This window comes from Periophthalmus magnuspinnatus, chromosome 4 (assembly GCF_009829125.3).
Source record: "Periophthalmus magnuspinnatus isolate fPerMag1 chromosome 4, fPerMag1.2.pri, whole genome shotgun sequence".
Taxonomy (NCBI): Eukaryota; Metazoa; Chordata; class Actinopteri; order Gobiiformes; family Gobiidae; genus Periophthalmus; species Periophthalmus magnuspinnatus.
Genome location: NC_047129.1, coordinates 18898783 through 18923965, shown reverse-complemented (window position 1 = coordinate 18923965; position 25183 = coordinate 18898783). Strand labels below are relative to the sequence as shown.

General features: G+C 38.9%; 1 protein-coding gene across 2 annotated transcripts in view; it reads right to left on the bottom strand.

Annotated features, from left to right (window-relative positions):
- Window positions 1–3618: 3618 nt before the first annotated feature.
- The window catches only part of ddah1 (dimethylarginine dimethylaminohydrolase 1), a 118059-nt gene continuing 96494 nt past the window's right edge, over window positions 3619–25183 (bottom strand). For both annotated transcript variants that reach the window (XM_055221529.1, XM_033965658.2), the window contains 2 exons: window positions 15536–15679; window positions 3619–4203 (listed from right to left, as the gene is read on the bottom strand). In XM_055221529.1, the coding sequence (XP_055077504.1) occupies window positions 4087–4203; window positions 15536–15679 (261 nt within the window). In that variant the 3' untranslated portion in view covers window positions 3619–4086. The remainder of the gene's footprint in view (window positions 4204–15535; window positions 15680–25183) is intronic.

Here is a 25183-nt window from a genome sequence, read left to right as displayed (position 1 = left end):
GAAACAACTGAATCGATTGTTCTTTTTTCTGTTTTATTTGTATATTTTTGTTTCGCTCAAATTATGAACGTGTTAAAAATAAACCCTCAGCCTTTTCAGCAGGTCTTAAACTATAATAAAAAGTACTTTTACTTTTCAGTCCTGTTCAAAAATGTAGTGGAGTAGAAAGTACAGATATTGTTCTCAATTGTACTGAAGTAAAATTAAAAAGTACACACTGTAAAATGTACTTAAGTAAAGTACAGATACCTCAAACGTGTACATAAAACAGTACCATTTTTACTTTTTTACACCACAGTTTAATTATTGTAAATGTTGCAACTGTAAAAAACATGAGTTCAAAATGACTCTGTAAATACTTTACCTTCATATAGAATAAAAGTGTTCTGTTTTTTTTACTCATAATGTGCTTTTGTGTAATGATATTTTTGTTTATTTCCATTGACTTGTACAATTCTATATATACAGTACATGTAAAATAAACCATTATTTTGAATCAAGGTTTGTGTGTTGTTTACTGCTTCCACCTTTTGGCCACTAGATGGAGACAGCATCAAGTCTGTAGCTGCCTTAAAAATCAAATCACAATGTGGATCCCTGTTGAAACCCATGATCTTATGAAATGACATCACTAAACAGCTCTACAGTTATTATTATTATTATTATTATTATTATTATTATTATTATTATTGCACATAGACAAAATGCAGCAGTTTATTTTTAGTTTTAACTTCACACAGACTTAAAGAGGTGGAATGTCAGCTCTATATCCCCCTGTGTAAATGTGACTGAATGACGATAGGCAGAGGTGAATAACACACAGGTACAGCCTTACATCATACTTTCATTCCTACACAAGCAGCAGTGGAAGGTAACAGAGTAAAAGTAGTAGAGTACTGTACTTAAGTAAACCGCAGATACCTAAAATTATACAGTGAATACTTTTTACTTTTACGTCACTACATCTGAGAGCAGTATTTGTACTTTCTACTCCACTAGTGGACTGAAAAGTAAAAAGTACAAGACCAAAACAAAAATAAATACATGAAATTCATATAATTTTAATCTATATCACTACGTCCTACTCCTTCTCTCCTCTTCTCATCTTCTCCTCCTCTCTCCTCCCCTGTCCTCCTCATAATTTTTGAATCAATTTCTCTGCATTACACTTTAACAAAAGAACACCACTTGTGTGAAATACTTTTACTTTTTACTCTACAAATACATTTTTAAACAGATACTTAAATACTTTCACTTGAGTAACTTGTTGCCTCTGTATCTGTACTTTTACTTAAGTAACAAAATTGAGTACTTCCTCCACCCATGTACTCAATGTACTCAAGTAATAGTATGAGTACAAACCTTTGTCAGCTGATTATAAGAGACTTGAGCAGGTTCTCAACATTTAAGGATTTGAACTTTTGTGTTTCTTGCAACTTATTTTCAGAGAATAGACCATAGAAAAGCTAGCTCATATCTGAAGCTGAGTCTTTGCATAAAATGTTTTGTCTGTCAGATGCTCAGTGGTGGATGTAGTACTCGATTTTGTTACTTAAGTAAAAGTACAGATACAGAGGTAAAAAGTTACTCAAGTAAAAGTATCACACGAAAAAATCTATTTAAGTATTGAAGTACCTGCTTAAAAATGCACTTTAAGAGTAAAACGTATTTCAAGTGTTGTTTATTTGTTAAAGTGTAAATGTAGAAGTATTGATTTAAAATGACACATTTTGTTCAACGGTAACAATATGAATCCATTTCTTCATTTTTCTTGATAATTTTGTGTATTTATTTTTGTTTTGCTCAAAGCCGAAGCTTGAAGTCCTTTTTAAACTTTAGTCAGGATGTTTGTATGATGACATGGTAAAAATAACCCCTCAGATCATATGAAAAGTACTTTTTACTTTTCAGTCCAGTTCAAAAATGTAGTGGAGTAGAAAGTACAGATACTGCTCTCAAATGTAGTGAAGTAAAAGTAAAAAGTATCCACTGTGAACTGTACTTAAGAACAGATGCCTCAAAATCCTACTTAAGTACAGTACTTTACTACTTGTACTTTGTTACCTTTCACCACTGCAGATTATATAACTCAAAATTTGATTGAGATAGTTTCCTCAAATGTATTCTTACTCGAGTAACTTCTCAAACCACACTTTTTACTTCTACTGATATAATATTTACTACTACTTAACTTTTTAGTACATTTTTTGCGTATGCCTCACACTCCAGAAGGTACAGGCCAATTCACCCATTAAAAGGCAAATAAACAGAACTTAATCCAAAAACGAGTCTGCCCGAGGCTACGTGAATGCCATAACGCTATGACCTGCATCTTTCCAGCGGCTCAATGGAAGATTTTACAGCAGCAGATTAATGACGGCTGATCTCCACTACAATACTGACCTAAGAAAATGAGCTCATGTCCACAAACGAGGCCAGATTGGTCTATAAGGGACGCATCTCACAGAGAGGGCCGGGCTAGAACGGCACACTCCACTTTCTGTTTACGGCTGTACGAGGCTCTCCTCCCAAAAAGCATTCTTTCCAGATTCTGTCAGTGTCCACTCCGGCGTTTTTGCAAAAAGAAAAAAAAAACAAAAAAAAAAAGTCTACAGAACGGACAGGCTTTGAATCACCGCCCACCTCCTGATGTCATTTCCTCAACTTTCACTTATAATCACAGTGACAAACAGCAACGCTAACAAGACAGCGTATGTAGCATATACAGTACCGCACGGGGCTTACGCAAGATGGTGGTCGTCATGGCAACAGGAGCCAAACACACCGGCACCTGTTAAACTGCTGCTGTTGCTACTGCTGCCACCGCATACAGTTATCCTAACAACTTCATAACAAGACCAGGGGTATGACAGGTTTAAAGGTGCACTACGGAGCTTTTCTGGTGGTGGGTCCCCTCTCTCTGTAATTGCTGCTGTCAGACTCATCAGTTTGGTCAGTTTTGGTATTAACTCAATTTACATGATCCTGGGGTTTTTACTTTCCTGTTGTGTCTGTAAATCAAGAAATGAACATTAAAAACAGACAAATCAGCACCTTCTTTTCCTGAGGTTGCTCCTGCTAGTGTTAGCAACAGGTTTGATTGACAGCGTTGCTAAGCGCCCGCTCCCTGATAAACCATTGATGCGTGCGGGAAGGGGCGTTACCTTCTCTAGCCTGGCTCCGGATTGGCTCTTTGGTTGCTATGATGCTGTACCTACCTGGGCGTAATTCCAAATGTGGAACTCAAAAACAAAAAACAAAAAAAAACGTAAGTGTGTCCAAACTTTTCACTGGTAGCATATTTATTGCTTGGCGCTTGTCTCCATGGAGAAGAATCAGTTTAATGCCGTAGTGTGGAAGACTGCAGACAAAGCAAAAAGATCTTCATGGAGACAGTCAGGTATAGGGGCCCATCCACCAGGAAAGTTACAGAGTGTACCTTTAGATATAATAGCCAGTTCATCATTATTTAAAACAACACTCTTATAGGCTGCATTCACCAGTGTTAGAAAAATAACAAAAAAAGTTTCAAGCTTCACATTTGAAAGTGTTAATATTAATAAAAAGTCAAATAACAAAAAATAGTAATGATTTTTTCTTTTATTATTCAGTGTGAATCAGTGTAAGTGCCCATCACAGTAAGAACACCATTACATTACACAGTAAATGCAATTATTATCACGTATCATGGGTACAGCTCAGAATTCTGACAGTCTGACAGTAAAGTATGAACTAGCGGCTTGATGTTCCATTGTGATATTAATGTTATCTCTATGTTATCTTCATGTCATCTCTATGTTCTGTTATTTCCATGTTATCGCTGTTATTTATGTTATTTCCATGTTATCGCTGTTTGTTATTTCCATGTTACTTCCATGTTATCTCTGTTATTTCTGTTATCTCTACGTTATCTATGTTATCTCCATGTTATTTCCATGTTATCTCTATGGAGGTTCTGCTACACGTGAATGTACAACGTATTGTGGTAAAAAATATATTAGTCCTATAAATCACTGACAGATCGTTGTCAACAGTAACACCTGTCTATTGTACCAAATGCTCCGTCACTTCAAACCGCGGTAATGCTCAGATGTTCGGCTTTTTGTTTATGAGAACAGAGCAGCAGGTGAGCGCTCCGTCCACTTTCATCTTCTCCGAGTTGGACACAGGAATCAGCAGGTAGTCCTTCAACTTCTCCAGCACCTGCACACACAAAGAGCTGGATGTATTTTGGAAAATCTTTGGGTGAATTTTAATTTGGGTCTATGTCTGTTACACAACCAGCAACAGATGGTATGTCAGAAAAAGATATATATATATATATATATATATATATGTGTTTTTCTTGAAGACAGATCGCCATTTCAGTTTGATCTACACCTATTTTTTCAACACACTTCACAGGTAAAATCTTCTGCTTCTTCTGAAAGTCCACACGTCACAGTGATTGTTTAAATCCAGTTGTGTAGAGCCTAAACATGGCATGGAAGCTAAACTGCCCATGGACTATGAGCTACTCCCCATGAGACTTCGAGCAACAAGAGCAACAAGAGCGAGTGGAGCAGGCGCATAGCAGACAAGGGAATAATAAATAAATTACAAATGATAATGTTTGTGTTTCCAGGAGCTTCTGATCCATGTTCTAAACCTGCGGTTCGTTCATGACAGTTGGGCTCGTTCACATCGCTCACATGCTCGATCATGTCATACCACTTGACCAATCAAAGCTTGAGTTTAGCTAGAGCACACAAAGAGCGTAGCCGAAGCTAAGGATTAAAAAGTGTTTTTTAACGACAGACAACAGACGGATTTTGAGCTGAGAAAAAGTTTATGATCTGAAAAGAGGTAAAAATCGCCACAAAATTCAACCTTTGTGAAATCTGTAGGTGCCCCTGTCAGTCCCTGTCAGTCCCTGTCAGTCCCTGTCAGCTGAACACGTACAGTTTGTGATTACATTTCGCTCTATGAGAAAAATCCTTTCTGGGCAGAAAGGATTTTTTTGCTGTAGTACCAATGAGTAGCCACTAGTCCAACTTGAAACAGCTCTAAGCAGCAATACACTGTCCAGTTATTTTAATAGATCCATGTTTGTCACTCACTCAGACCTCTACTGGTGAACAAGTTGAAAAAAAAAGTGTGTTGGAAAAAGCATATTAAGCTGGTTTAAATAGAGAAATAAAGAATCTGATTGGACATGACCAAAATATAGGATGGTCACAGGGCTGAGATCACAATTTACTTTAACATTTTTAACAACATGAGTTATTGATGAGCATGAGCAGATACTACAGTCTATCTCTGGACATTAATGCACCGTTTGTTTCGTGTATTTTTGTGATACTAAACCAGTGAAGCATTTGGTCAGCCATGTTTGTGTTAAAAATGTGGTTTATAACTAATTGTGACTGGTTGATATGAGTTGATTTTGTTTATGCTTCTCATTCAGAAACAAAAGAGGTGGGATAACAAGCCCAGTGGTCTCTGTTGAAATAAAAACAGGAGCGAGCACATTACGACACCCTTAAAGACCCTCATAAAGCTGTGTGTCAACTCCTGGACATGTGCCAAAAGAAAACCAGCGTTTTCCTACAGCTAAACCAAGATAATTTTTCACTTTTAAAGTCACTCCGCTGAGAGCCGTGTGTAAAGAGGGAGCAGGCCTGATGGGGCTAAGCTCGTGGTAATCTTATGATGTCAGACCACTGAGAGGAGTAAAGCAAAACGTGCTTTTTAAAATGACACAATATGACAAGGGAAAAACTAAATAAAAAAACAACTACACTAAGGTTTTCACATGTTAGTGGCTCTGTGGAGCACCCCCCGGTGGCTATAGATTTTATTCTGTTTACTTGTCATTTGGGTCGCTTTTGTTCACATACAGCGAGCATCGTTCACCCCAAACACGTGAGAGTCCATCAGCTGATTAGAGAACTTATCTCCATGACAACGAGCTTCAAGAGACAGAGGCCTGTGAACACGCACCGCACAGCTCACTTCCCCTGTATGCTGTGGTCTTTTCTTTCACCTGTGGCTAAATATACAATGAGGACTTATTGTCATACTCCACAACATTAACGGCGGAAAAAATGCTTATTCAACACGCAGACACAAGCTTACCTGCGCAAACGGACTCGGGCTCACCTGCACAGAAGGGCTCACATGCACAGACAGACCCGGGGCTCACCTGTGCAGATGGCCCCCGGCTCACATACGCAGACACACCCAGGATCACCTGCGCAGACTGTGCAGATGTTCCTACTTTGCCTGGAATTACCTTGAAAAAAATTCATTTTCACTGGAAGCAGTAACAGCAGATCACCTCTCCATATGACTGAAAGGTTTTTATTCTGCCTCTTCTCTTTTAATGTTCATTTTATCATGATTATTTGTATTTTGATTTTGTTGTATTGTGATTTTAATGTCTTTGTTATTCTGTATATTCCTTGCCATCTGACACATAACTTGCCCTGGTGCTGTAACCTGCTTGTTTCCATGGAGATAGGCAAGTTTAATACAATACTGTGTAACTTTACAGGCAATGTAGGTGAGGGACCCTCTATCAGAAAAAGTATGGAATTCCAACTACACTGGTTAAACAATGCACAGACGACTGAAGGTGATATAGAATCAAAATGGTTGAAGACACATAATAGAATGAATGAATGAATGAATATTGTTTATTTGAGCATTATAAAAAAAACAAACAAAAAACAAAACAGTGTACACCCAGATCCCAAGTTTGTGCTCAAAAGGAGTAAGCCGAAGTAAAATACTTGTGTGCGCTTACCCCCCATATTTAACTAAATAACACCATTTAGATTACATTGCAGTGGCAAACCTTCACCAAACCTTCACCATCTGTGCGTGTGTATGTGTGTGTGTATGTATGTAGTGTGTACGTGTACAACATCCATACACATGCACACACACACCGGGTGTGCATGTGCATGTGTATGCAAGTAAAGTGTATGTGTGTATCATTCAAACACATGCACATACACACCGGGTGTGCATGTGCATGCATGTAATGTGTGCGCCTAATGTGTACGTAGAGTAAAGACTCGCTAAATTACAGTTCATACAAAGTACATTGCGGCAGTAGATAATGAATGACAGAATTATTAACCAACAAAATTATGAGTATTCATAGTTTTACTATGATCCTTCTTTAGTAGCATAGTTTTTGAATATATTTAATCTGTATAGTCGTTTGAAGTTTACTAGAGAGTTACTACATTTTAAATTTTCTTCCAATTCATTCCAAAGATCAACTCCACGTCGGGTAATGAACATACTTTTTAGGGTAGTACGAACACACTGTTTCCTAAGATTCAATTGTCCCCTCAGATTGTATTTATTATCTCTAATTTGAAACATGCCTTGGATATTATTTGGGAGCAGATTGTACCGTGCTTTATATACAATTTGTAGAGTTTTGAATTTGATTAGATCTTCAAATTTAATTATTTTTGACTTAAGAAACAGAGGGTTTGTATGTTCCCTGTACCCAGCATTATGAATTATCCGTATCGCCTTTTTTTGAAGAATGGATATAATATTAATATTTGTTTTGTAAGTATTTCCCCACACCTCTATACAGTAGTTAAGATAAGGCAATATTAATGTACAATATACAGTATAAAGTGCTCTTTCATCCAGCAAACATTTAGTTTTCCTCATAATTGCGATGGATTTGGCTATCTTGTTTTTTACTGCAGTTAATTGAGGCTTCCAGCAAAGTTTATGATCAAGAATAACTCCAAGGAAATTATGTTCACTCACACATTCAATGATTTCATTATTTATAGTCATCTTGGGTTCAGTGTCAATTTTTTTGTTACCAAGTACCATGAATTTAGTTTTTTTCAAATTTAGCGACAATTTATTACAGTCAAACCATTCTTTTAGTTTATTCATTTCCCTGGAGACCTCTTCCATCAACTGTTGCAGGTTTTTCCCAGAGCACAGAATTGTAGTGTCATCGGCAAAGAGCACCAATTTAAGCTTTTTGGAGATCGAACACAGGTCATTGATATATAGTAGAAAGAGAATTGGGCCAAGTATAGAACCCTGAGGCACACCGCAAGTGATGTGCCTCAGAGTGGAAGAATACTCGCCCATCTGGACAAATTGCATTCTGTTTGATAGATAAGATATGAGCCAATGCAGTGGGTTGCCACGTATTCCATGTTTTTCTAATTTATGGATTAAGATCGAGTGATCAATCGTATCAAATGCCTTTTTTAGGTCAATAAAAATTGCAAGAGCATATTTATTTTTTTCTATACAATTGCTCACCTCCTCAACCAAGTCGATCATTGCAAGTGAAGTGGAACGGTTTTCTCTAAAGCCGTATTGGCTTTCGTGTAGAAGATTGTTTTTATTGATATAGTTGTTGAGTCTATCACTGAAAAGTTTTTCAAGAATTTTTGATAACTGGGGCAGCAGAGAGATAGGTCTGTAATTAACAAAAGAATGTTTGTCACCATTTTTAAATATTGGCAGTACTTTTGCAATTTTCATTTTTGATGGGAATCTAGCGGTTACAAAAGACAAGTTGCAAATGTGTTTTAATGGTTTAACAATTTCATGTATGACGTGTTTAATTAAGCTCATATCCAAGCCATCACAGTCCTGTGATTTTTTGCCCTTGAACTGACCCACAACCTGCAGGATCTCCATCTCATCGACAGGGCTGAGGAAAAAGGAACTCGAATTTAGATTTCCGCAGGAAGCAGCTTGTCCACCCTGGGTATTGCTAGGCGGTTGAATTGATTTGGCAAGTTCTGGCCCAATCTCGACAAAGTACTTATTGAATCCTTCAGCCACTTCTTGCATGTTTACGATTGTCTTATCATTGTGTTTATAATATTCAGCAATGCAATTGTTTTTTGGCCTTGCACCAATGATCTCATTTAATACTTTCCAGAAACCTTTAATATTGTTTTTGTTGCTGTCAAGCAAAGTCCTATAGTAGTTTTTCTTACATTTCCTCATTATATCTGTTAATTTATTTTTATACTTTTTGTATCTAATTTCAGATTCCTTGGTTTTAGTCTTAATGAATTTTTTATATAGCATATTTTTCTTTTTACAGGCGTTAACCAGGCCACTCGTCATCCATGGGTTACATTGTTTTTGTTTGATATGCTTTGTTTTTAACATAGGACAATGGAGGTCAAGACATGATTTAAAATCGATTATAAAATTATTATATGCAGTGTCTACGTCACTTGCGTTTAGAGTTTTTCCCCATTTTTGAGACTTAAGACTTTGCTTGAGAGCATTTATGGATTCACTTGACACTTTCCTTCTATAATTACCTGTGTTTGTATCATACTGGAATGTTTTTTTGATGTTAACCTCAAAGAGCATAAAAATCGGTAGGTGGTCAGTAATATCATTGATTAATATTCCACTAGTCATTTTGTCATTGATGATATTTGTGAAAAAATTATCAATTAATGTAGCACTGTGTACAGTCACTCTCGTTGGTCTGGTTATTTTCGGGTGCAGCATCATACTATACATTGTATTAACAAAATGTTCAATTTGGCTCTGAGAGTTCACTTTCAACACATCAATGTTGAAGTCCCCACAGAGAATTAGATCTTTCTCATAAGGATTTGAAAATAACTTTTCGACTGTTTCAGTAAAAAAGACATTAAACATATCTCATAGCTCATAAAAAGACATAAGGGGCAATAAGAGTTCAATCTCTCAATAAAGGGTATAGTTATTTGCTTGTAGTTAAATGGTTAATGAAACACTTTATTCCCTTTTGTGCGACGCTACATCAAAACCTCACCACAGCATTCATGACCCAGTGTTTTGGAACTGCGTCTGTATCTGCCGTCAACAACACAAACGCATTTCTGCTTTTCAGATCTGCTTCTGCATATTTCTCCGATGTTAACAACAACATTTCTACATTGTCCAGGTGCAGAACTGTTTGGAAAAATGTTCCCAGAGAGACCACGGAATCATAAGAGTCCCATCGGCTTTCACGTTTGCATAACTTCCCAAAACAGCCCTAAAATCCCTGCTGTTTATAGCATGTCCAACGCTAAAGTATCCGTGTTATTTTCCTTCCCAGCCGCGTTCCCATTACTGCGGTTGAAATGTATACTTTGGGATGGTGGGCTGTCATGGTCTTGCACAGTATGGGCTGCTGTATTTCACTGGCTCCTTTGTTCATCTACATTACTGTATTCCTTAAGTCAAGAGCCGTCTCCAAGCACGGCTCACCGCAAAGATACCTCCCCTACCTCCTGTTCCCCTCTCATGACCCCCCACCTCTCTTATTGGAAGACGGTTATGTAGCTGGTAAAAATAGTGCGAGGAGAACGTTTGGAACTGTCTGGATCTGCACTAACAAAGCAGAAATAAAACCACGAGTTATATTAAAAGATAAGTAAGTAAAGTTAAGAGTTCATTATAAGAGTGGGATGAGACCATAGACCATATAAAGAAGAGGACTGAGTGAGTGTGACGTCATCCTCACCGTTCAGCTCCAGTCAAATGAAGCTCATCAAGGCTAACAGTTATAGCGGTCAATTTGGAGCCAAGTTCCACATTAAGAATTCTGACCACGAGTATCACAGCAACCAAAGAGCCAATCCAGAGCGAGACTGTTGAAGGTAACGCCCCACCCCGACCACACCACTGGTTTAGCAGGGAGCGGACGCTTAGCAATGCAGTCAATCAAACCTGTTGCTAACGGTAGCAGGAGTGACCTCGGGGAAAGAAGCTGCCTGATTTGTCTGTTATTGTCTGGTACAAGAGAGAAAAATCCCCAGATCATGTAGAGCGGGTTAACACGGATATTTTAAGACCAAAATGATGAGTCTGACAGCAGCAGATACAGAGAGAGGGACCACAGTTTTTCAGTGTAAAGTGAGTCGATGGAGCCAGTGGTGCACCCATGCTCACTTCTTATTTAGAATACAGCGGCTAGCAGGTTAGCTATTCCATTTATGTATACAGTTATGCATGAGATTTTTGTTGTTCCATTGTGATATTAATATTAATGAGATTGGGTCCATGACAATCTAGTTCACAATTATTAATTTCATGTAAAACTTGTACTGCTGCTTTTTGGAACTACAGCTTCATAAATTGTCTGACTCTCCTGCTCTTAAACCAAAGGTAAATTCAGGGGGAAAGCATCTCACGAGATCAATTTTGTATTGTGAAATCTTATAGCACAGGAACTTGTCCCATCCCTATTTCATAAACACGCTCTGATAGAGTTTAACACAGAGGTGGTCAAACTTTTTGACAAACGCCACAGTGGGTTCTAAAATTTGACAGAGGGGCCAGGCCCGGATATACATGTTATATATGTTGTATATGTTATATTACATTAGAGATTTGGCCTGCAACATGTAGCAAAGCATGACTATGCAAGGCTCATTGCACAAATTGTTTTCCAAATGCGTTAATTAAAATAATAATTAATTTATTACATTTCAGTTCAATAAAAGACAGCAGAAAAAAACTTTGAATAAGGTTTACTCTTACCTATTTTAATATAACTGGGTCACATTAGGGGGGCCGGATTAATAAGCCCAAAGGGCCGGATATGGCCCCTGGGCCGTAGTTTGCCTGTGTCTGGTTTAAAACATGGATGATTTCATAAAAAACACATTTCAGTCTTACTGCTCCTTCATAAGGAATAGATATTAAAAGAACAAAACGACCACCAGGTCACATGATCTGGTCATATGATCTAGTCACATGACAAGACAAAGATACAGAGTACACGTCAAGATAATTACACAAAGTATAAGCTTCATGGTATTTAGAGTAAACTACAGGGGGTAATATTAACACTGTAAAAAGGAAGGCATGGTGTATAAATACAAAAAGATATATGTGATTATGTAGTAAAGAAAAAAAAGTTAATTAACTCTACTAAATATTTTGTATAAGCAAAGAGTGGAGACTTTGAGGATTTGGAGATAAAATATTTTTAAAAATAGTAGATTCATTTAACTTTGCTACATCATTTCATATATCTTTTTTCATATATCTGATGTCTTCTGTTTGAATAAAATATAAAAAGTATTAAAAATTAAAAAAGGGTGTGTCCACACTTTTGACTGGCAGTGTATACCTTAAAGAGTAAAGTCATCATCCATATACATGAAGGGTCACACAGAGCAGCAGATCAGAGAAATAAACAGGGCCCCGGAGGGACCCATGTACCGAGCCATGTACTCGTGATCTACGGCCCTGATAAAAATGTCCTGTCGTCTCAAGTACTGTATGTCCTCATTTTTCCTTTGCAAAGACTTCCCAAACACAAGCCAGAGCCAATATCTGGTGGGTCTGATTATATGAAGAAAACGAAAATATCAAACTTCACTCTCGGTCCAAGTGGTCTGTGCAAGACGTGCAACCGAGGCAGGAAGCATGAGACGCAAAAATAGACTTCAGTACAGTGGCTGAAGTTCCCTCTGTTAATCTTCCAGGAAAAAGAGATCTTCGCTGGAGATGTCCAAAGATACATAATTTTGTGCATTCTTCCTTCTAAAAATAACTGCTGGAGGTTGGGGTTTGGACCACTAGTGCATTTTGAGGTTGGAGAGCTGTCTCTGCACACTGTACTCTGTTCACTTTGATTCAGAAAGAGGGATTTGAAATTGTTTTTTTATGAAGCGCCCAAACAACAAAACTATTCTTCAAAATAGTGACAGGTTTTGTGCATGGACTGTATATATAAATGGACGTAGCTAACCTGCTAGCTGCCGCCGCGTTCCAGAGTTTTGTGTCGCTCCAGGCTTCAGTTTTACATGTGTGAGTTAGTGTAGGTATAATTTATAACTATGATAACACATTGTAAAGTGCGATATAGTCCGCAAGTAAACATAGACGATAAACGATAATACTGAACCCAAACCATAAAACAGAAATAACTCCAAAAAAGTATTTTAAATGTATAAAATTGCTAAAAAACTGAACTGAACAGCAATAAATAACAGAACGCAAGACTTAAGTGAGTGAGTTTTAATCTATAATGAGTCACAAGAGTTCAAAATTCAAAGTTTTACAGCTCAAATCTCATCGTGGTACAGAAAATGAACCAAACTTTTCCCACTAGAGCAAAGAAAAAGTCCCCACGATAAATACTGACCTCAAAAAGTATAGTTCCATGTGTCGTGTGTTGAACGGTAAGTTGATATAGTCGTTATCGTGATGTCAAATGCGTTTTACAATTATATTTTTACTTATCGTGCTACGTTTTTGCCATCCACCTCTCTTCATGAAGTCGCTTTACTTTCCCTCAAATTTTTATTTTGATTTATTTGTATTTATTTATACAGTGAGAGCCCAAAAAGAGCACGTTGTTCAATCTATAGACTGTATAAAGAAGTGGACAAAGTGAGGGCGACGTCACCCACAGCTCCAGTCAAATGAAGCTCATCGGGGCTAGAAGTTATACCGGCGAACTGGGAGCGGATTTCTATATTTGGAATTCCAACCACAAGTATAGTAGCAACCAAAGAGCCAATCCGGAGCCAGGCTGTTGAAGGTAACGCCCCTTCTCGATGCACCGCTGGTTTAGCAGGGAGCAAGCGCTTAGCAACGCTGTCAATCAAACCTGTTGCTAACGCTAGCGAGAGTGATCTCAGGGAAAGAAGGCGACTGATTTGTTTGTTATTAATGTTCATACCTTGATTTACAGACACAATAGTGAAAGAAAACCCCCAAGATCATGTAGAGCGAGTTAATACGAACATTTTAAGACCAGTTTTTCAATGTAAAGTGAATTGGAGTCGATGGAGCCAGAAGCGCACCCATTATCACTTCCTATTTAGAACAAGGCAGCTAGCACGTTAGCCATGTCCATTTATAAAGTAGTTTATTGTTCAAATACAGAAAAATAAAGTTCCATAATTTGGCATTAAACCTATTCATCTCCAGTGAGACAAGCAGGTGAGGTTACAAGGCCAAGTTACAGGTGAAAGTAGTTTTTAGCAGTAAAGCACCCGTAGTGTTCTAAATGCTGAGTGTATATGTGTAATGCCATGGAACATTCCAGGCAACACAATAACAACTTGGTGAAGACGATAAAATGAAAAACTATCGACTACAAACGTTACATTTTAGTATTTACTATTTTACTTTTTAGTTGTTGTTTTTTTTTTTGCTTGTTTAAATGTCATACCAATGGAGTTTGCCAAAAGATGCGTGTCCGTGTTCAGTATTTAAAAAGACGCAGCTTAAAACCATAATGGATGAGTAGAACACATAACGCGATCCATCTAAAAGAAGACCAGTGAAGGCCTCAGTTTGCACGTAGAGCTTCTGCAAAACCCAGCAGAACTATCTGTTTTTACAATTAAGTTTGGAGCTAAAAAACACACTCATTTTCCCCGAGGCCTGGTTTCCAGCCTGTGGTTTGGAGTCATTATCCAGAGAGCGGTCAGTCGCTGCACATCACACTGCAGGTTCTATTGTTGAAATAACAGTGTTAGCAAAGGCTCCTCTATAGTTGTGTGTGAACCAACCACAGCTTCAGACGAGCTTCATGTGTTTTTTTCTCAAAGGCCAGTGGTAAACGATCATAAATACAAACTTAAAGGGCCAGTCACAGATTTTTTTCCATCTATCTGAGAAAAAAGTGTCTTTCCCAGTACAGATATATTATATAAGCAGCTCCTGAGGGAAAATTAAAACCGCTATGTCTTGCTCCTAGAAATAATGCGTTTTATTGTCACATACTCAGGAAGTGCACGGTTAGCATGCTAGTTGTTGTTAGTGTTACTGTGGTGGTGGTGTAGTGTTAACGATTTTGTGGTGTTAGGGCTGTTGTGGTGTTAGTGATGCTGTGGTGTTAGTGCTTGTGTTGTGGTGTTAGCTCTGTTGTCGAGTTAGCACTGTTATGGTGTGTTAGCGCTGTTGTGGTCTTAGCACAGTTGTGGTGTTAGCGATATCATCGGGTTAGCGCTGTCGGGACGTCGGTGCCGTCATTGTGTTAGCTCTGTCATCATGTAAGCGCTTGTGCCGTGTTAGCGTTGTTGTCATATTACTGCTATTGTCGTGTTAGCACTATTGCCCGGCTGCACTCTCTGTAGTTGTTTGCTAACACAAATGTCTTTTCTGTCATTATTATCGTCTTTTAAGTGTCTCCAGGGCCTCCAGTCTGCATTTCACCTGCTCTGGAAGTTAGCGTTAGCATTAGCCACAGAAGTCAACAGTGGCAGTACTCACATCGACGGATCCTCATTCTGGAAAATACAGAGTGGTATTGGAACAGTGATTTGGTCGGAGTATTCACCAATACCAATACCTGGAAAATGTGTGATATCACAGCTTTTGATACCAGTATCAATATCAGAACAACCCCACTTTGGATCACTGCAAACTGTTTAAAACGAACTAGCTCTTTCTCATGTTTTAAGATAGTAAAATCAGATCCAGCACCTTTAAAACACTCAGATCATAGTTTTTTTCTGTCTGTAGTGCCTCAGAATGTCAGCTGGACGTAGCGTGAGAGATAAAGTTTCAGTGCTGCTCAGAATCGTACCTTGAAACTCTCAGGGAACATGTCTCTAGTGGAGTGGAGCAGCACGTGGCCTTTGTCCGGTAGGTTCATGTAGATGCAGTTGGCGGCGAGGTCGTCGGGGAGGGTCAGCTTGTCGTAGCGATGGTCACTCATTTGCTGCATTATCTGGACATAAAACAGAAAAACGTATAATGTGAACCAAGAATTTTGTTCTAGTTAAAGACGATGCCTGAGCTTGAAGACTCTCCAACAACATGAATCTGAGACTTTGGTGTGACTTTAAACAGCACGCTCACTTATAAAGTAATAACAAATTGGTTGAGTTTCAAAAATTGATAATGAACAAAGTACTTTAGTATGTTGTATGGTATTTGACAGGCCTGTCAACAGAATTGTGGAGGCCCAGGGCAAGAAACCACATATGGGCCCCCTCTAATATAAAAGAATAGGGAGAGTCACCCACTTTAGATTTTAGTTTGCTCAAATTATGAATGTGTTAAACATAAACCGCCAGACTTTTCAGCACGTCAGACAATAATAAAACATATTTTGACTTTTCAGTGCAGTTCACAAATGTAGCGAAGAAGAAAGTACAGATACTGCTCTCGAATGTAGTGAAGTGAAAGTGAAAAATATCCACTTCAAAATTGACAAATCTATTTTTTTTTTTGGGGGGGGGGGGGTAATTAAATGTTGTTTGTGTCGAGATCAGAGACAAATAAAAAAATAAATTAAAACAATAAATAAATAAAATAACTAAATTTAAAAAATAATAAATAATAGATTTTTAAAAATGCATTTGAAAAAAAAATTGCTGTGATAAATCAAAATGAGGAAAAAAAATATATAAATACATCTTGTTACATTTTTTTCAAATCACCCAACCTTGTTGATGGCATCTTATAGGGATACGCAATGGTGGAAGATGTACTCAGTTTTGCTTACTTAAAGGATAAAAAGTAAAAGTATTTCACGCAGGTTTAGAGATCTAATAAAGCATCAAATATAGGGATTTTTGTTCAACAGAAACGACTGAATCACTTTTTTCTAGCTGTTTTTACTTTTATATTTTAGTTTAAATTATGAATGTGTTAAAAATAAACTTTTCAGCAGATCTCAAACTATAATAAAAAAATGCTTTTACTTTTCAGTCCTGTTAAAAAATGTAGTGGAGTAGAAAGAACAGATAATGCTCTTAGATGTAGTGAAGCCCTAGTTGAGGCTTATAGCTCCATGAAAGGACCAGCGTAGCCATATGTATTTGCAAAATCAAACGGCTCTTTACATATCGATTGGGTTTTAAGGCCTCATAGCAGATCATAATCACTTCCAGACCACAGTGAGGACATGGGGGGTCCTGATGAAATAGCCAGACTCTGTTCCACCTCTGCAGATGTCATGTTATTTATGTAATCACACGGAGGAGAAGGAGGAGGTGGGATTCAGGGGAAGTCAGGGGTGAGGATGTTATGACCAGGGAAGACGCAGAACATCTGTGGACGGATACCACGGAGACCAGAAGGGGGAAGGGGCTGGAAAAATGTTTAAAAAAAGACAAAAAAGTCAACATTGGGAAAAGGTGTTTAAAACGGGGACATTCCACGTGAGATGTTGTTGGCATGTGTCAGAACGCTTCCTGCCTTCACTCTCTTCAGACAGCTAAAATTACTACATCAAAAAAATAGGTCTGACGCATTTTCGGTGAAGATAAGTCCCAGTGAGCTAATGTAATGACAAGGATATATTTAGGAGGAAATCTGCAGCTCCAGAGCACAATGGGCTGTGTGGTCATCACTGTTTTTACTAAACTCCCACAAAACTTGGGTTTGCTTCACAAGGAAAACCCTGGGCGTTTCCATCAAAGAGGGAAGGCCTGTTCTGCCAGTACAATATTGAAACAGTTTGTACTTTTGGTATAATATGTACCGGGAAACATAAGCACAACTGTTCCTTATGCAAATTAAATTCTGAAATGGACGAGGTTTTGCTAGTTCAAAGCTTGAACAATAATCTGTATCAGAGTCAAGTTCCACATTTGGAATTCCGGCCACGAGTATCATAGCAACCAAAGAGCCAATCCAGAGTGAGGCTGTTCAAGGTAACGCCCCTTCCCGCCCACACCACTGGTTTAGCAGGGACTGGGCGCTTAGCAATGCTGTCAAACAAACCCATCGCTAACGCTAGTGGGAGCGACCTAGGGGTAAAGAAGGCGCCTGATTTTTCTGTTATTAATGTTCATATCTTGATTTACAGACACAACAACAAAATAAAACCACCAAGATCATCTAAAGTTGGTTAATACAAATATTTTAAGGCCAAAATGACGAGTCTGACAGCAGCAGTTAGAGAGAGGGGACACAGTGTTTCAATGTAAAGTGAATTGAAGCCAGAACGTGGAGGCTAGCAGGTCAGCTATGTTCAATTATATGCACAGTCTATAGCGTGGATAAATACATATAACCACATGGAAATCAAGCCAAATCAATGTGAAGCGTCCGTACTCCTCTTCTTCATAGTGTTCTTCAATGTTACTGCTTTGTCTCAAATATTCCACAGTATGGCATTAAAAATATCTCAGGTCACATCACCAGGCCAAGTCAGACCTGTGGAGAGTGGCAACCCTGTTTTTTGTTTTTTTTAGCAATTAAAACATCTACAGTTGAATACATGTCATATAGATATGTTTAATGCCACACTGAGGAATATTCTAGGAGAAGCATGAAAAAGCATGAAAATATTATACCCGATACTTAACGGTCCTATATTACGCAAAATGTACTCTTGTGAGCTTTAATCTGTGTTATAATGCTGTTATCTCCTCAAAAACAGGCCTGGAGTTGTGTTTTGTTTTATTCACACATGTTTGAGTAACACATTATTATTAGTCTGTCTACATCTCCAAAGCTCAAAATGCTCTGTTCCACCTTGTGATGTCATGAAGTGGTAGTTTTCAACTTAACAGCTCCTTTTACGTTTAGCTCAGTAGAGTTTGGCAATTCCAGAGCTGAAATTATCCAAATGATTCTAGTGAAGGTGTATGGAGTTTAAAAACACAGTGGAGCACTTCCTGTATTACCACATGATGACATCACAAGGTGGAACAGAGTGTTTTCAGTTTGAGAGAAGAACTCAGCCTTAATATGCAGGCGTGTTTGTGTGTTTAAACATGTGTGAATGAAACAAAACACAACTCCAGGTCTGTTTGTGATGAGGAAACATTAGAACACAAATCAGAAAAAAAGCGTAATACGAGAACTTTAAGATATAGATTATTATTTCTACATTATTTCTTCATAATGTTTGGGTTTGGTCAATGTTTAGATGAACATTTCAGCAAGCAAATAAGACCCCTGTGTTTCGCTAACTCTGCTACTTTTCAGCACATGGGAGGGTTAAACATGTATAAATCCAGACAGCCATTTTGAAGTATTTTAAGTACTGTAAGTCGTATCAGTCACACTGTAAATCAATAAGGCGCTGGGCGTAGCAGTGCGAGCGGAGTAGACTCATTCCCGGCTCACTGGTGGGTGTAGTCCGTTTGTGTGTATGAGTGTGCGTGTGTATGTGTGTAGGCCCAGTACACCAGGGACAGGGGCAGACTGGACCCCACCAAAAGATCACATAGTCGGTACAGCTTCAGTCCACGTCCCTCCAAGAGTCTCGGGTTCTCAGTCAAAACAAGGAGGAGTCAGGAAAATGTCCCACAGCTCGAAGTCATGAGAGACGAGGAGAAGACGAAATAAATCCGTCTGCGTTCACCTGATTTCAGAACAGTTGTGGCTCTGTTCGTGAAGTAGGTGCTGGGCGTATGAATACGGGCGAGCGTGAAAAGTCTGCAGTAAAAAGGAACTAGATACTTTTACAACGATACAGTGCCGTACACGCTGCATTTTGTATGTGCAGAGAAGGGGCTAAATTGTAGATTTAAAAGGTAAATGGAAAAGGGATTTGGTAAATGTTTACACCATACACATGAATAAAATGTGGATCTTAAGATTTGAACCAGTGACCCTTTGGTTTGCAGATAAATTGAGGCCAAACACTCTTCACTGTTAAACATAATGAACAAGAGTAAAGTCTCTCCACCAAAGAACATCTGCCACATGTTAGAGCCACATGAACCATCTCACACTCTGAGGACTTCAGGGACCCGCCCCCTGGTTTAGTCCTGGTTTAGTCCTGGTTTAGTCCTGGTTTAGTCCTGGTTTAGTCCTGGTTTAGTCCTGGTTTAGTCCTGGTTTAGTCCTGGTTTAGTCCTGGTTTAGTCCTGGTTTAGTCCTGGTTTAGTCCCGGTTTAGTCCCGGCCTCCTGCTGGTCCCAGAGTCAGGTCTAAACATGCTGAATCAGTGTTTGTTCCAGGTTTTAGCTGCACAAATCTCAGTCTTCCTAAAGATGTGAAACAGGCCTCTACTTTGCCAATGTTTAAATCGAGGCTCAAATGGTTCAGTTTAGCTGTGCATATGACTGAGGGTTTTATTCTGCATCTTCTCTTTTAATGTTCATTTAGCGATGATTATTTATGTTTTGATTTGTTGTATTGTGATTTTAATGTCTTTCGTAGTCTATAAAACACTCTAAATTACTCTGTGTACACATTGTGCTGTACAAATAAAATAAACTTGCCTTTCCTAAAATACAGTGTAAAATATAACTTTATTACTATTTTAAGTAAATGTTGTGGAGTTTTGAAAGTCCTTTACACTTAAAACATGCAGGGTGTAGGGCCTGGTGCTTTTGTGTGAATGAAACATGATGAGGAACCAAGATTATAACACAGATCAGAAAATAATGTATTATGGCCCGTTTATCTCTGGTGCTGCTACATAAAAACAGTTACTGACCCGAGTCCCGTGTTTACAAATGTTTTTGAACATCGTCTGAGTCTTGATAATGCCTACACACATGTTAAGTCTTTGTGAGCTGGTCTTTGATACTCTGGCCAATTGCGTATTACATTGTGGTGTTTGTGAGACAAATCCCACTTGAATCTGCTCCCAATCCAGATCGGAAGTGTGACTGGGATTACTTCCTGTTACTTTACAACAAATGTTTGTTATTGCTCATTGGCACACATTCAGCAGCGGAAATATTAGTTTGGTCAGGGTTTAAGGTGAACCACAAAACACAGAGGTTAAGTCTGGAAAACAAGAGTGAAGTGTGAGGAGCTCAAACAGGATATACACGACCGCGCAAAAGTTTGTACCCACCCTTTTTATGTTTTTGTGTTTACGACTTTCTACATTTTTTTACACAAACAAATACATTAAATATATGAACCAAGATTTATGGAATTATGTAGCAAAGAAAAAAAATCTATATTTTTTATATTTTGCCTTGACAGTAACTCAGTTGTCCACTGATCTGAAGGTTGGTGGTTCAAATCTCGCTCTCGACAGGTTGGTGGTGCGATTCCAGCTCCCACAAACATGACTGCTGTTGTTTTGTCCTGGGGTAAGGCACTTAACCCCCTCGTCCCCACTGTCTGTGTTCATTGGTGTATGAATGTGTGTGTGAATGGGTGAATGGTTCCTTGATGTAACGCGCTTGAGGCAATTTACCATTTAACATTTTATTTTCAAATCCTCAGAGTGCCCTCTCTTTGCTTTGTGGAGCTCAAACCCTTGTCTTTCTTTCAATGAACTTCATGATGAAGTCCCTGAAATGATTTTCACTTCACAGCTGAGTCTCAGGGTCAAGACATGAAAAAAGTGCAAACAGGTTCAAAGGAAAGGGTAAAGGATATTTTAAAATATATATATAAAGCAAGTTTGGAGTTAGTTTGAGTGTATTTTTGGTTTAGTTCCTCCCAAACGTGTCATTCATAGCTTTGATGCTTCAGTAAGAATAAAAAAGAAACAAAAATGAAAAAAATGTGTCCAAACTTTTGACTGATCATATGCGTCGTTTCCAACTTTGAGAATATTATTTCCTGTACAACCTTTTCTGATGATGGGTCTGGAATTGTTTAGTATTAAAGTTATCAATCTTGTATCGATTCAGTTATAATGATGTGTTTTACTGCTCGGATAAATCATTAATTCTTACACACAGATCAGACATGTAACTTATTTTAGTGGATGGATAACCCTGATCCCTTGTTTCCATGGATGGATAGAAAGATTTAATGTCATTCTGTGAAACAGTGTCCAGAGGTGTGTAGAGGTGCCCAGAGGTGTGCAGAGGTGTCCAGAAGTGTCCAGAAGTGTGCAGAGGTGTGCAGAAGTGTCCAGAGGTGTGCAGAGGTGTCCAGAGGTGTGCAGAAGTGTCCAGAGGTGTGCAGAAGTGTCCAGAGGTGTGCAGAAGTGTCCAGAGGTGTGCAGAAGTGTCCAGAGGTGTGCAGAAGTGTCCAGAGGTGTGCAGAGGTGTGCAGAGGTGTGCAGAAGTGTCCAGAGGTGTGCAGAAGTGTCCAGAGGTGTGCAGAGGTGTGCAGAGGTGTGCAGAAGTGTCCAGAGGTGTGCAGAAGTGTCCAGAGGTGTGCAGAGGTGTGCAGAGGTGTGCAGAAGTGTCCAGAGGTGTGCAGAAGTGTCCAGAGGTGTGCAGAGGTGTGCAGAGGTGTGCAGAAGTGTCCAGAGGTGTGCAGAAGTGTCCAGAGGTGTGTAGAGGTGTCCCGTTTGGAGTGATGACATCAATGTGTGTGAGGGATATAGGAGCAGCTGATAAGTCTACAGAGAGAGAGAGAGAGAGAGAGAGAGAGAGAGAGAGAGAGAGAGAGAGTATGAGGAGAGAGAGGAAGATAGGGAAATAAAGAGAAAAGGGCAGGGGAGAGAGAAGAGACAGAAAGAGAGAGGGAGGGTAGAGAGAGGTGGGGAGAGATGAGGGATGAGAGAAGAATGAGATAGGAGAAGAGGGGGGGAGAGATAAGAGAAGAACAAGAGGGGGAAGAGAAAGAGAGAAATAAGAGCAGAAAGAGGGCGAAGAAAGAGCAAGAATGAGAGAGATAAGAGAAGAAAGACAGAGGAAGAGAGGAAGATAGAGAAAGAGAAAAGGGTGGATGGGAGAGAAGAGACAGAAAGAGAGAGTGGGTTGGTAGAGAGAGATGGGGATATAAATAGAGATAATAAAAAAGAGAAAATAAATAGATAAATAAAAAAGAGGAGGGAGAGAAGAGAGAGTGATGAGAATGAGATTACATGGTGAGAGAGGGGGAGATATAGAAAGAGAAAGTAAAAGATGTGGAGAAAAAGGACAGGGAGATAAGGAGAGAGAGAGGAGACGGAGATATACAGAGGAGCTGACGGGGGCGACACAGGCCGTTATTTCTGGGCAATGACTTCATAAATGAGGAATGAGATGACGAAGGACAGAAGTGATGAAATCCATCCGGTCACTAAAGCAGAACTCAGCACACACACATACAAGAGTACACACCCACTCAAGAGTATACGTATACACACACACACACACACCCACCCACACACGAGTATACACACACACATCAGAGCCTGATTGGAGATGTAATCCTCCACACAGAGCAGACTGTAACAGACCAGCTGGAGTCTAACAGTGGAGTAAACACTGTAAACAAGTACTGGGGTGATCTCTTGTCCACGGGGAAGCAGTGGTGCATGGTTTTACAACAACCATGAATTAATCTGAATACCTATAACCTCCTAGAAGAAAATGTGTTGTCCACATATGTGGACAACACATTTTGGGTTGTCTAGGCCACAACACATTTTTTTCTCTCTACAAGGTCCTGGTGTCCACATATGAGGACATTATACTGTCTTGGTTTAATAATTATCCTGATAATATCGTTAATCGTGATTATTTTGGTCACAATAATTGTGAGTCTAAATTTTAATATCGTCCCATCCCTACTTGGTATATACGCTATTGCTTTTTAAAAATAATATTACGGCAAAAAGATTCTACCTAAACCAGTACTTAATAACAACATGCAACATTCAGAAAGCAAGCAAGTAAAAGCAAGATTCGTATGACAGTGACAGAATATTTAAAGCAGATGCCATACTAACACAATCCATTCCATTTAGTGAGATAAGAACCACGAATACATGATTGCTTAATAAAACATCTATAGGTCAGGATATCGTTACAGTGAATGTTCTACATCTGCACATTTGGGGAATAACACACCAGTTACACGAGCCCATGTTCCTACAGCAAACACCAGCTCAATCTGTACAAACTAAACAATATATATCCTCGTTCAATTTGTACAGAGCCAATTACCCACAAGTATGCAAACACAAAAGCACTGTTGTCATGGCAGCTGCATCTGCAGTATCCAAAACAGGCACCTCCAAATGATTTAAACAGCGTTTAGAAGAGAACATTACCTAATTACAAATCCGTGGGTCATTAAAATCCTCTAAAACAGAAGCTAATGACGAGGAGATGAGGTAAGGCATAATTGGGGAAAGACGACTCCATGGCTAAGGGCTACTGCGTGCGCCACCAGGTAATTACTATGGGCGATAAAATGGTCAAACAAACTTAACAAGATGAAGTTGGAAAAGTGGGTTCATTAAAGTCTTTATTTTAAGCTTGTATTTGTGAGTGGATGCATGTCTGCGATGTAAACATAGGGATTCAAATAGTCCGAGAGACGGTGGAAATGGGTCGTTCTGTCGGGGAGCTGGGTTTTACAGTTCTCTCAAAGGCGTTAAACACATTTTTTCCAGACAACATTGTACAAAACTATTAAAAATGGAGACATAAACAGCATTTAGTTTAGCTCATTGCAAACAAATACAACAAATCCACACTAGACACATTTTATATAGTACTTTTCCACCTTTAAGGCACTCAAAACCACTCACCTATTCACACACACATTCATACACCAGTGTACACAGACACTGGGGGAGAGGTGGGTGTCTTGCAAGTGTCTTGCCCAAGGACATAACGACAGCATTCATCTGTGGGAGCTGGAATTACATCGCCGACCTGTGGGTCAGTGGATCTGATCGCTCAACCAATGATGTTTGTGTCGAAAGCTAGATTTGAACCATTTATCTTCAGATCAGTGGACAAACGCTCTACCAAGTGAAATAAAAACATAAAATCTGTCAGCTGGACAAAATGTAGGAGTGATGGCGTTTCACTGCTTGTTCAAGCAGCTTCTTTAGTTCTGGTCAGATTACTGCTGGACATTGCCTTATATCTGTCTGAAGGGAGGAGCTAACTACACTGAAACTAACACAACTATTGTTTACAGTTTCTGTTTGTAGGATTGTGCTATTCTAAGTGTGCACTGTGCCTGAGTCCTTGTAAGCATAATCATTCAAGCCCCTAATGAGAGATTTCACACCAATTCACTCATTACTGGCTTCAGTGTAGTTAACTCCTCCCTTCAGACAGATATAAGGCAGTGTCCAGCAGTAATCTGACCAGAACTGAAGAAGCGGCTTCGATGAGCAGCCAAACATCTTCACTCCTGCAATGTTTTGTCCAGTTGACAGATTTTATATTTTTCTTTTGCGATTGATCAGCTCTGGACAACTGAGGGATTACACAGATAACTCCACAAAGTGACCAACTGTGGCCCCTACTTTTCCTACAGCCAGTAACTGCAGATATAGTACTGCTTAAATTATAATTGACATAGATTTGTTGCTTACACAAAGAATTATAGGAAAACAAAAACTAGGATTAGCCAATGCCCAAAACATCTCATAATATTAAAGTTGTATTTTTACAAAG